Raw genomic sequence first — 14,060 nt, 5'->3', positions numbered from 1 at the left:
GAAGGATTGAGGATATTTTACTTCTAGGATTCAACAGAGTAGAATGCTTTGAGTGATGATGAAAAGTAAAGTTGGATGAAAATGGAACCAGCCACTGGATATAAGGATGTGGAAATCAAGAGTAGTATCTTGGACTGGACTTGATATTTACACTGGAATGGATAGAGAAAATGATATTAGCAAATGTTTGAAAAACACGGAGGAATAAGATAACGCATAAATAACTGCCACAGAAAACTCATAGAAATTATGAATTAAAAGAAAAAAAAGAATGTAAAACCAGAATTCAAATAAGACATAATGAAATAGAGAGGAAAATTGAAGAATAATCCAAAAAAATACAGGAAAAATATAGTAATTTAAATATAACATATTCAACACCAACTTTAAAAGTTTGGCTCATCAAGATTTAATGAATCATAAAAGAGATCTGGAGAAATTAATCAGAATGCAACAAATAGAACTAAAGCATAAGAAGAATAGAAAAAGTATAAGGACACAGAGAATTGAATAAGTTTCAGTAAATACACAAAATAAGCTTTGAAAGGAGAGACCAAAAGAAATTCTAAGAAAACAATATTTAAAGAAACAATGGTTGAAAATTCTTCAGAATTGTAGGAAATCAAGGGTATTCAAATTGAGAAAATGAGGACATCAGGTCCTGGGAAAGACCAAAAGGAAACAACTCCACATGCTGATATATCACAGAAAAATGGAATGTAAGAAAGATGTCAAAGATACTACAGTGTATCAGAGAAAGATCAAACAGATCATTTACAAAGGATCAACTACATGATTGAGAGTAGAGTCTCAACTGCAACTATAGTGCCAGAAGAACATGGAATATCAGAATGAAAAGAAAATAATGGCATTTTCAAGTATAAAAACACCAATAATGTTTACTAGGTACACATTCTCCCTGAAATAACTGCCAGAGAATATTCTTTAGCAAGAAGAAAATGAAACCTTGAAGGAAGGAGGGGGAAAATAGTCAATTTTAGGGAAAGAAATTATAAAGCATACTGGTATATCTAAAATATACCAACTGTTTACATGACTAAGTGCAAGGTGGTAATAAATGCCAAATAAAAATAATGTGGGAAATAGGAGGACGAAGTCCAAAAAGAACTTCTGGAAGCCCTGATGGAATCACCATCCCAGTCATAACCGGTCAACTTCCTGGAAAATGCATTACAGGATGCTCCTCCAATAGGGACACTGTCACTTTCCTTCCATGTACACAGGACATATACACATCTGTGTATTTTTTTAAACTTTGCCATATATTAAATTATCTCCATTAATACTTTCCCAGCAATCACTGTTAACATCCCTTTTGACTTGGGGTTTTGTCTTATAAGAAGGATTTAGTAAAGGAAAAAACTTTCAGAGTTTCTAAAAATATTCCATTACAGATTACTGTAAAAAGTAGTTCAAAATAAATATCTACTTTCAATAGTGAAGTCAGTCAGAAATGAAAACCTCAAAGGTCTAACATTATAAATCAAATAAAATTCCCAGATTTTCAGGGACATACATAAATATTGCATATTGTATATTTGGTTTTGTGACTCTTGATTGCTAGATGGATAACACTGAATTCTGTATTTGTGATTCATGCTTGCAAATCTAATTGTAGAATTTTCTTAAAATTGTGTCCACATAAATAGCTAACTGCAATTTTAGCTATCCTATGACATAAATGCCTGTCTCTAGAGGTATCAAACAATTAGCAAGTCTAATACTGACTAATCAAAATCTCTCTCTGTGCACCATATAACACATTTGTTACTGCTACTTTGATAGATTATTTGAATGTGAACTATGTCACATTGCCATGTTTTCCAGAGACCTAAAGTCTTTGTGCTCTGCAGTCCACTGTGCTTCCCAACCTCCTGATGTTCCTTAGCAGGTATGTGACATAAGACAAATTTGAATTTGATTATAGAGAAATTTCTGAAAAAACGATACAGGTGACCAAAACTTTCACTTAGGAATGTTAGTCATCATAACAAAACACAGTTTTCTTAATAGTTAATAAATACACACAACAAAAAAGAGATGCACTAACAGAAACTTTTAATAAGGCTTTCAGATGTTGAAACAGTGTTGTTAAAGTCCTTTTGGCTTGAACAAAGTGTGAAAATCAAAACAGGTTAGTCACTTTGATATTTAATACCTGGACCTCATATCATCATCTCACCTTTTGAAATATGTCTAATTAATATGTGTCTCCCTTGATTGCCAAATCTAATTTGGCTATTTCCATATTTATTCATTCACTATTTAGAAAGTCGAATGGTGTGTCTTTTTCACCCATAGTATTGCCTATCAAAATAAGATTCCTGATTTTTTAAAAAATGTTAGTTTATTTCATTTCAGCTTCCATTTAATTTTCCTCTAGCATGAGGAGCTATAACTATTTAATAGAGTTTTAATGTAAATATCCATATCATATGGGTCCCTGGTGTTTAAATGTGTCTTTATTCTGCTAGAAGTAAAATTTTACTTGGTATCTAGAACCAGTTCATCCTATAATATTTTGGGACTAATTGGCTCACTACAGTCAATTAAATGGAATATTTCTTACAAAGACAAATCTATTAAAGTCTAATTGTGGTTGAGCCCATCGTTAAAATTCTTGGGACTGACAGCAACAGGACACCAGAAAAATTTCAGCTGGAGCAATCAACATTTCTTCCTCAGTTAACATGTAATTTTTAGTGAGCATATTTCTTCTTTCTAGAAGAAGAATAATAGCAAGATAGTAACAGAATTTTGACTATACTGTCATTTTGAAGTTAGATGTTAGTAATCTATCAGATTTCTTTTTTAGCTAATTGGAAAAGAAAAGGAATAGGGAATCAGGGTTCTCATTCTACTGGGAACTTAGAGACAAATTAAGATGTTAGATATAATTAAATCAGAACTTTCAGGGACAGGAGAGGCCATCTATCTAGTCAAATTGCTTTCATCTGAGAAGGTACAAGCTTAAATCATTCTTTCATGATTATTATCTGAACCCTTTTACAGATGTCCTCAATTAGCTTAGCAACTCAAAGCAATGTTTCACAGTTTTCGCAGTTGGTGAAATCATCCTTATATCTGAATACCTCAAGCTGCAGATAAAATACTTTTGTTATCAATTTATATGTTGTAAAGTGAAGAAAACTCCCCTTTTCTTTAATTGTTCTTTATTCTTCAGGTTTCCTTCCAAGCTCCTCAGTTATTTTATGATTCTTCATTAAAATTTAATTCAGCCTCTCTTCCGTTTGCTTTTCTTGATGCTCACACTGGACAAAGGGCTCTTAAAATGTGTTTCTAAGTGAAACTGAATATGACAGAACTCCTTTCACTGAGAACTTTGTGTATGTGTGTGTGAATGTGTAAGTTTCGAAGCTCAGCAATCCTTTACCAAACACACATTTTAGTGATATTTACAATTAATTTCTAGATTTGTTCTCCACCCCAATGTTAAATTACCATCTACCTTGGGAAATTATTTCATAAGAATGAATTCACACATATGAAGAACTACAAGAATATATTAGAGAACTGAACTCACAGTAGGAGTGAAGGTAGCATCATTGATGGAATGCATGTGGCCATAAAGTGAATGTTCACATCTACCCTAGAAAGACAAAGAAGGAATCAAGTCAAATAAATTCCATTTGATATGTGAAAATGAATTGAATAATAATTGTATTCAAGCTTTAAAGTTTTTTTGTCCTGTAATAAAATTTATACATCTTCAAGATAGAAAATATTAGCTTTTGCCCTCTAGTACCACTCACAATTGGAGAGGGCTGATGAGCTGTCAGAGTACTGGTATCTACTCTGAAATTCCATTCCTGCTTTTATACCATGAGTGGGTTGTAAATCTTTCACATGGCTCCATTGGGCAGCTCATTTCCAGAACAGCATTTCTACTATTGCTGGGGTGGGGGCTGGGTTTCTTCCCCCTTTTATAATTATAAGACCACAGTTTAATTCCAGAATTTTGTAAATTCAGCATTAATATCATTCCATGTATAAAACTGTTATAAAACATACATGTTGACATTTTTAAATACACAATAAGCATCTGTTTTGTGAAAACTATACTTTGTATCAGTTTATCTCCCCTACCTCCCCACCTCAACTTAAATTTAACTACAAAACCTTCAAAATTCAGCTTAAATGTTTCCAGGAACCATGGACCCATAACATGTTAGATTGGAGCTTTACACATGGGGCCTTCATTTTGACACAAATGTTCCAAGGGTATTCTTGACTGTATTAGGCAAATAACCCAAATACTTTAAGAGAACCAGGGTAAATTATGTCTGGACTATTGTTCAGATAGTCTTGAAATTTGAAATCAACAATGATTTTTGAGCAATTAATATGTTAGGCACAACTCTAGGTAATCAGCTGTGTCAACAAATGAAACAGAACTTTATCCTCTTGGACATTCTATTAGTGGGGAGAGATAGATACTTTGCTAAAAAGTCATAAAGAGTGTTAGGGGATGAAAAATGTGTAAAGAAAAAAAAATGTCTGACAGAGATATCATTATTTTGAGGGTTGCGTATATTAGATCTCAGAAAATAATACCCCAAAGTGTGATACTTTAACATACAGAGCTGAAGAAACAGTTTCAGGATTAAGGATCTCTGGTCTTCCCCTGTTCCTCCCCCAAACACAAGGAGGGGCACTCTCTGATGCTTTCTTACCTGACTAAAGGAAGGTCTTTCAAAAGTAATATGGTTATTTTGGACTTACTTCCTAATGTCTCATTATCCAGGGAAGGGAGACTGAGGATTGTTACCACAAGGAGCCTGTCACAAGCTATTGTCCACTGTTCAGCTTCCAAGAGAACCATTTACAGTCTGGTGTCTATCCTTTGGGCCAAGGTGATTCCTCTAAGAGTCATTTACTTCTCCTCTGAAATTGCTTGAAGCTTCCCACCTCCTATTTCCTCATGAAAAGGGTATTTAAGCCTCAACCATTTGTCCCTTCTTTGGGCTTCATTTTGGAAGGGCTCCCATGCTGAGGCCTTTTTTAATAAAGGTTAATAACTTTGTGTGTAAGTTAATAATTTGTATGAAATTTCCCTCAGCCCCTTTGGCAGCCATAGGCAAATCACACTATCAAGCAGAGTGGTTTAGTTTGACCCAGCTCAAAAGGCAAGGTCTGAACAAAGACTGAAAGTAGTACAGGAGTTAGCCAAGCAGATATCTGGAGGAAAAGGGTTCTAGGAAGAAAGAAAAGCTGGAGCCAAAGTTTTTCAGGGTAGAGTTTGCCAGAAGCTTCTGGAACATCATGGAAGCCACTGGAGAGAAGTCAATCAGGAAGAGAGTAGATTTACTCAAAAGAGTAAATTGACATTCACTGTCTTATATTTACTAAGGCTAGAAAAGAGCTCACAGGAAAAAAAAAAAACTATAAAATAAGATACTGAAGATAGATTATCATGATGTTCCCTTGTTGTGACCAGTCACTTGTTTCTAAACTAAGTAAAATCGGAAAGGCTGTATAACCAAGTTCTACTTAGTCCACACTTTCCCCATTATTTTCAGCAAGTACAATTTCAAATAGCTATTTTATAGAATCAGTGCATGCTATTAATCTCTATTCATAGAATAGAGAACTTTCCCCACATAAATTTCACCAAAAATATGTAGAAGCACTTTGGCATTCCCTCAGGATCTTCTCTTTTCCCCGTTGTTATTCTACTTCCATATCTTGATACCATTAAAACTTTAAAGCAATTATACTGAGAACTTCAAATCATCTAAATTCCCAAAGTAGAAATAAATTACTTATAAAGCCAAATAGGCAAAATGTAAGATGTTATAATTTTTTTTTATCTTAAGGACTTTTAAGTTTGATTTTCTTTAAGACCTAATACATAGTGATATAATATTATACTTGTAGAATGAATGTTAATATTTTTACAAAGTTTTAAATTGACAAATATGTCTTAAAAATATATTTGTACTAATAAAAGTTTTGTATTTGGCCCTCTTCTAACTTGAGAATCTCTTAAACTATTTGATTAATTGGTAAGGAAAATGTAGCTTCCTGATTCAAATCCTGAATGCCAAGTTTTAATTCAAAGGAGGTCTCTAAGGCACTCTTGAAAAGTCCTGGAAATATGGGGTTATAATGGAAATGCTGACGGACCATATTTGTGCTGCTATAACAAAACCTGACTCGAAGATAAATGTTTCATGAATTAAGAAAAGTTAAAAAAGCTTTTCTTTCCAGCTTTGTTCCCAAGATAAAAGTGAATCTACTCTTTTTGAGGTAGAGGGAATATGTGGGTTACTAATATTCTAGTCTGCAAACAGCCTTAATCAAAAGCAATACCCAAACCAGGACATTAAGTTTTGGAATACCTTCTCTGATGAATTCTTGTCAGAATTGTTTTCTTTCAAAGGAATAGAAAAAAGGAAAAGGGGAGGAAAGAATTTAAAAAAAAAATTATCATGTGACCAAGAAACACTGCTTTAATATTTGATTCTCTCAAAGAAACTATGCCCAATAATGGTTTGTTATCACTGTCCCTGAGGGTGGAAAGGCCTGGCTCTTGGTTTCTGGGTCTGCCACCTAATGGCCTTGTGACCTTCAACAAATTGCTTCACTTCACTGTGCTTCAGTTGCCAGCTGTGTACAATGATGTAATGGCATTTAAGCTTCAGCTTTGTTGGGTTAATTAATTGAGCTAACAATGCATTTGAAATGCTGGTATTCTGGCTAGCAAAAAGTAAGGGCATAACAAATAGTAGCTCCTAATGCCACAGACATAAAGGCTGAGACTTCCAGATTAACATCTCCTCCCTGATCTCTCCACTAAGCTCTGCAACTGAGTATCTTCACCTTCTTTAAAGAGGTCTGGAGGCATCTGTGTGGTTTGTTCTGGGCCCTCAGGATTGCTCTACAGGCCCCTGCCCAGTGGCATGACCTGCTGTCTGCGGACTCCATCACCTGGGCTCCTGACTCTCTGGCTTCTGCTTGGATTTGGCAGGAAGAGACCTGCAGGATTCAGCAGAGCAGCCAGGTAGAGACAATGGGCGAATCACCTCCTTCTGCTCTGTTCCTATTCAGCTTTGATTTTGTTAAAGGTCCCATCCTTTAGCAAATTCCACAACTCCTGCTGTGTAGGGCCACTCCCACACCTACAGTGCCCCCTAAGGCCAGTAATGTCCTCCTTGCCCTGCCTTTTCAGACCCAGTCAGTTATGGCTTCCCATTTTTCTACCCATGTGTGTCCCTGTGTTGGTTCCTTAGCTCTGCCCACTTCTCTGGACACCTTGTGCATTTACTCCCTGTGTCATTTGTTTTCTGCTGGTGACCTCTCTGATAGAGCATGCCAGACACACCAGCAAAAGGAGACTTTGGGATTACTATTCCCCACTGTATATCTTGACCCTCATCAAAGCTTTCTGTTATAAAACATACACATGACATCACCAGTTGCTCACACGAACAAGACACAAGGCAATCAAACCTGGTGATCAGAATGCATCTCATTCTTCCCCAACGTCCCCCAACCCTCATCCAGCACAGTCAGCCCTACTATGTCCACAGCTGTCACTCTTCATTACTTTATCATGGGCAGAACATCATCTCATGGAAGCTGACGACAGCAGTCAACCTTCACATTGGCCTCTTTTTTCCCACTCTTACATGACTGGTTGTCCATTCTGTTTGCCACAACCAGGGACTCAGTAAAGCCTGTATCAGAGCATATTGTGCCCCAGCATAGTATGAGTACATTACCATTGTACTCAGAATCAATCCCAAGCTCTTTACTGAGATCCAAACACTCTATATGTGTCCACCTGTCTGACCTCTTTCTTTACCACTCTTCCTACTCTTTTGCTGTGCTCCTTGAATATTTATTTTCATTTCTTCATTGTCAGAACTTTCAGAGTAAAGAGCAAAGGAATCTGGGTTAAAAGATGATTGAAAAACAACCGTAAGATAAAGACATCCAGCAAGATTTCAGAACTACTCTCCCTGAGGCATTTGTTGACAGTTCTGTGGAATCAAACCTAGATCCTTCTCCTCCTTTCTAGGAGGTTTTTTTTTTTTTTTTGTATTTCAGAGTAAAGTTTTCTTTAGTGTGCCTTTTCTGTCTATCCTCTACCTCTGTCTACCCACTCACCCTTTCCTGGAATTTCATAGTTTGGGGATCCCTTTCCATGGTACATAAACCCATGTACACACAAGGTACACCTGGTCTGCAATGCTTCCCCCAGGGGAAATTGGGTCATGGAAAATAACAAGCTGCTCTGTGAGTAAATAAATGGTTTGAGCTCAGATTCAGAAACCTCCTGTTTCCATCAGGATAATGAATAAATAAACAGAGATATAAAACATAAAGCTGTCACACTGGCCTTCCCAATTATCTAACAGGCCTAGCCTGCTGCTGCCTTAACTTTTTTGTTTTCTCTATCTTGGATGTTCTCATACACACGTGTTTGTCCTCATTCTGCTTTCAATGCAAACACAACTTTCTCGGTGGCATCTGAGATCTAATATTCCTGACCGCTCTGCTCCCTGTCATTTTAGTAGCAGAAAACATTTTATGAACCCCCCCCCCTTTTTTTTTCCTCTTGGGAACAAGAGCTAGTCTTGAGTTCAGAGGTTTTCATGTGTTCCCTGCCCAGCGAAATGCAGGCCATTCTGAAAAAAGACCCCTATAAGCCTGGCCTTCAGACTGTCCCACACAATCCTCCAGGCTCTTTATTTCCCCCACTTTATCAGCTCTAAGTATAAGGGCCCTATATGGTGGAGAAGCAACAAGTGGAAGGAGCCTGTATTTCTACACCACCACAAGGAGAAAAATCAGCAATTAGCACATTCCAACTGGATGGTCTTTAATGAGAACTGATCCTGATCATTGAACCTGAAACTTCAGGGTTCAACTATTTCCACAGCTGTCAAAACCCAACAAATATGTTCCCTTGTTTTTTTTTTTTTCCTTTGTAACACTCATCTTTAGCTAAAATAACTTAATGAACTTCTTAATTGATTATTAGTCTTCTGCCACTAAACTTAGAATAGAAACTAGTTTTTACTACCATATGATCCCCAAGAATCAAGACAGTTCTGCTAGGATTTGATAAACAGTTGTTGAGTGAAAGAGTGAACAGTATACATGGAGATCACAAATGAAAACTGGAAAAACCTCCCTGTGGGTTATACCCATGGTCTTCAAGTACCTTCTTTCAGGCTAATCAGTCATGGCATGCCACGTGTCCACTGTCTGCTTCTCCCAAAACTTTGCTGCACAGTGAATCATCGACTTTGCCACTGTCTCTTAACAGTTGAAACAACTGTAGGAAAACAATGACTGTAGGTGGAGAAGGGTACTTTCCATTTATTGAGTGCTCATTGTGTACTTAAAATATTCTGATGGTGCTTCACCATCATCCTCACATTTCATCCTCAAAAGAACTTGACGTGATGGACACTATTGTATTTACCATTCTAGAGATGAGTAAACAGACACACTTAACCCATGCTCACGTAGATAAAAAAGTTACAGAGGCAGTAGCAAACCCTTTTTTTCTAATTCCAAAGTCATCTAACCCTTTATGTACAAGAAACAGTGTGTGAGGCCATTTGTCACATTTTTCCACTGTTCTTCCTTTCTGGTTAGAGATGTACATTCTGGTCCCACATTTGGTCATGTGAGGCCACATGATGAGCTCTGGTCTAAGAGTTGAGACAGAAAATGCCATATAATACCCTTGTGATCTTGTCCCAACCCCTGTGATAATGTGTTTGACTACTTATAATTTTATTATAGGCCTCTGGCCTTTGGTTGAGGTGTAGTACCCTCCAGGAGTCTCTTCCCTCTTTCAGAAAGCAACATCAGTTAAGGCAGTGGCTGCTAGGTCATCCCAGATCCCTGCATGAGTAAGATGAGTAGAGATACTCACCCAACCTATGGAGGATGCAAAAGAGGAACAAGATAAAGATGTTGTCAGATTTGGAGGTTATTTGTTACCATATACAAAAAGTTGGGTAGCCTAACCCAACTAACATAAACCCTATGTATGAAGACTGAGCTTGTTTTTTACAGAATATTAAAAGCTTTGCTACTATTAATAGTGCCATGGGAAAATGTAGAAAAATATTAAAATAACATTAAAAGCCTAATAATGATGGTGAAAAAAATAAAAACTTAAAAATTAGGCCTATAATAAAATTATAAGTAGTCAAACACATTATCACTAAAGTTATTAAAGAGCTAATGCTTGTACATTTTATTTCTCATTATAATGACACTTATGTAGCCAATATATTCAATACCATTTTGAACATTTAAAACTTAAAAATATAAAAGTAAGTCCATTCAACTCAGTTTCCTTCATCCCATGTGTATAATTTTTAAATGTCCTTTTTATGTGTTAAAGCTATTTTTCTCTTAGTGGCATATATTTATATATAGTAAAATGCACAAATTTTAGGGGCTTGGCTCAATGAGTTTGTATATTTACACAGATATATATATATATATATATATATATATATGTAAATTAGATTAGTAAAATTAGGATATACTCCAGAAATTCTCTCCTTCCTATCTCAGGAAAAACATGCATTTTTTTTTAAAGTTATCTATATCTTTGTAGAAAAATAAATATAGGCATATGGCCATAAAATGAGAATAATGGGAGACTACCCAATAAATAGTTGGTCTCCTATCTCAGATGTGAACTCTATGAAGCATGACTGGTGTGCATTTCATAGCCTAACCTGTATCTACACAACCACATTCCTCACTGTCTCAGGGGTCTATTTCAGTAATCATATAAAATAAATCATATCATCTGTGCATTTTATTACAAGGGGTAGTATACCGTGGTGGTGAAGAACACAGTACTGGAGTAAACTTCAGAGCTTAGAACTTGGGTCATTGGGAAGTTATTGATAACATCTCTTACTTGTATAAGCCCTATGCTAAATACTTCATCCATGGTAACTCTTCATCTTCGTCATGTGAGATTGGTGATATTTTAAACCTTTACTTACAGTTGGAGAAATTTGTATGAAGTGATTAGCATAATGCATATGCAAGTAAGAGGTATTGACATTTTTAGATTAATTTGTAGTTTTCTTTTCTATTCCTTATTCTCCTTATTCATTTTTGTTGGCCACTGAGAATAAAAATGTCACCACTCTCCCAGTAGAAGATTCATTGGTCTATATCCATGGTAACAAACACAGGACTAGTTTTAAATTCATCTAATCAATTAGTAACAGCTTTGTAGCCCTGCTTACAACTAAGCAATCAGAACTGGTTTTAAAGCTATCTAATTAATCAATGACAACTAACTTCAGTGAACACTTCTCTAAATGCCAAACAGCAACAGACTCATGATTTGAAAGTCAGCCAATTGGCCAGAGATTCACTACAGAGAACCTGTTTCTAAGGCTGCTGTCATCCTCCTTCTGTCTTTGTAAACCACCAAAAGCACTGACAAACACCATCCACTCTTCAAAGACAGCAACATACTCCCACCTCTATGAACCAGCATAATCCAGAGTAAATTCTTCACACAAACTACATGTGAGATCAGCAAATGAATTTGCTCAATGAATATATCTTGGACCAGTTATAAACTGTTCCACCTGTAACTATACTATATATTAAGATTTTTGGATTTAGATATTGAATATTGTTTTCATCCTTTGATACAATTAAGTGTATATTAGTTTGCCTGGGCTGAGTTTCACATACTGAGTGGCTTAAACAACCGATACATATTTCCTCACAGAAAAATATCTTCTAGTTTTTGGAAGACAGAAATCCAAGATCACAGTGCCAGCAAAGTTGGTTTCATTAATTCCTGAGGCCTTTCATCCGGGCTCACAGAAGGTTGTGGTCTCCTCTTACCTTTGGATGGTCTTTCCTCTGTATGTAACTGTCCTAATCTCTTTCTCTAAGGACATCAGTCACATTGCATATAACATCATATAACCTTAATTACCTGTTCAATTACCCTATCTTCAAATATAAACTCCTTCTTCAGCACTGAGAATTAAATATCAACATAGAGACTTGGAAGGACACAATTCAACCTATCACAAAGAACTAGGGATATCTTTGTTCTGCATTAGCTGGTTGTTAATATTAAATTAGACATTACAGTTATCATATGTAGGAGGTATAAATTAGATATATTACATAAATATTCTTTGGGATTATATGACAGAAGTCTCAAAATGAAAAATTATGTATTTGTTGCCATATTTGAGTATAATATGTACACTAACTTGAATACTGTGTAAGCACAAATCTAATGGTTAAGAAACTCTTTGTGAATAAGATAGGATAGGTAATGGGCCCCTATTAAAGTTACTTTTTTTTTTCCAAATGTAAAAGCCATTCCATGAAAATAATCAGAAACATTCCAAATATTCCAGCCAAGCCTTTGTCCCAGAGTGGCAAGAAAATGGAAGCAGGAGCAAACATGGATGGAGGTTACAGGAAAGTTTAAACTCAATGGCTTAGATGTCATAGGTGAAACTAATAGTCTTGATACTTTTTCTGTTTAGCTTAGGTTTTGACCAACAGCATTGGTACTTTTCTAAAACTAGAATTAGTATAGATATTGATCAATGCCCCTCCCCAGTGGCTATGTAAACCCCTAGACTAATACACTTAAGTAGCCACCCCAATTGGGCCCCCTATTGCATTGTGGGAGCTCTCTTTTCTTCTCACTTAAATAAACACTACTTTCACTCTTGCTTTCCATTATTGTCCCTGGATTTCATTCTTCAAATTTATAAGACAAGGAACTGGAAAGAAATTGGTGGTGAGCTGCTGGGGCCTGATACAATACTGGCAGGCATAGACTGCCATTAAAAACTGCAGTAGGCCACTGGATGGTAGTGGAGAAGAATCTGGCTTTGTCAGCTGTGATCCTCAGAGCCAACAGGCATCGCCTGCTGTGACTAGCTGCTAACACCAAAACAGGCTTTCTCAACTGTAGAGACCTGTAGCTTAGGTAGAGCCCACCCATCAGCAGAAACGGAGAACTGAGTTTCCTCTCAAACTCCAGTTTCATTTGGGTGTGAATTTGAGCTTCATTGCTTACTGTGTCCTTGGAATGATCTGACCCTGAGGGTTTTTTTTTTTTTTTTTTTTTGTAAAATAGGAATAATAATAGGTTCTATATAATAATGCTATTTTTTTTGAAGATTTCACAAATTCATGCATGAAAAGTGCTTAGATTGTTTCCTACTAGTACACAGCAAGTAGTCAATCAGTATTAATTATTGTATAGTCATAATATGCAGCTTGCAAGGTCTATGGATAGCAGGGATGATGTTTATCATCACTTCATAATCCCAACTACAGTGAATTTGCTCATTGAATATATCTTAAACCAGTTATAAACTAATGAACTGACTTCTAAGAGGTGGTCAATAAATATTTTTAAACACACACATATACACACACTGATCCTAGGAAAGGTATTAAGTAAATTTGTTCTTCACCATTTTTCTTTTTTGCTACCTCATGGCCCCTGAATTTTCAAGGTAATTCAGGAAAACAGGTTAATCTGTCAGGGTTTTTGGTTTTATGAAAGAATTTTCATGCAGAACTCTAAGAAATGGAGCCTTGATGTTAGAATTTCACACCCATTAGACAGCTCCACAAAATAAGGTATTGTGGACTGATTTTTGCCTGTCCACAGCACCTTCTGCTCTTCTCTCTCCCGAACACACCTGCCTGCCCCACACATCACAATATGGAGGCACCTCTCCTTATGATCATTCCTGTGTATACTTTTAGAACAAAATAGAACTTTTTAAAGAAAACTAAATAAGGCATAATGAAGTTAAAAGATATTGTACAATTGTGCCCTATGTATTTTGATATTAATTCCTATGACCAGTGAAGAATGCTATTGAATAAAAAAAGGAAATGATGTTCTTTCCAACTATAAAAAGAAGAGTAGCCAGCTCATAACCAGGTGGCTGTGGCTTGTTTCTACTACAGCTACTACTTTAGTTACAAAGTTAAAAATTAATGTCAAAATAATTCTATGA

At 36.0% G+C, this 14,060-nt stretch overlaps 1 protein-coding gene across 1 annotated transcript in view; it reads right to left on the bottom strand.

Moving 5' to 3' along the window:
* The window catches only part of Spag16 (sperm associated antigen 16), a 917,689-nt gene that overhangs the window by 244,309 nt on the left and 659,320 nt on the right, over positions 1-14,060 (bottom strand). Inside the window, exon 14 of the mRNA XM_077799366.1 lies at positions 3,566-3,631. Within this exon, the coding sequence (XP_077655492.1) occupies positions 3,566-3,631 (66 nt within the window). The remainder of the gene's footprint in view (positions 1-3,565; positions 3,632-14,060) is intronic.

The sequence above is a fragment of the Urocitellus parryii genome, chromosome 1 (genome assembly GCF_045843805.1).
Source record: "Urocitellus parryii isolate mUroPar1 chromosome 1, mUroPar1.hap1, whole genome shotgun sequence".
Classification (NCBI taxonomy): domain Eukaryota; kingdom Metazoa; phylum Chordata; class Mammalia; order Rodentia; family Sciuridae; genus Urocitellus; species Urocitellus parryii.
The sequence above is the reverse complement of the archived record's forward strand: the minus strand, read 5'-3'. Positions and strand labels throughout refer to the sequence as shown.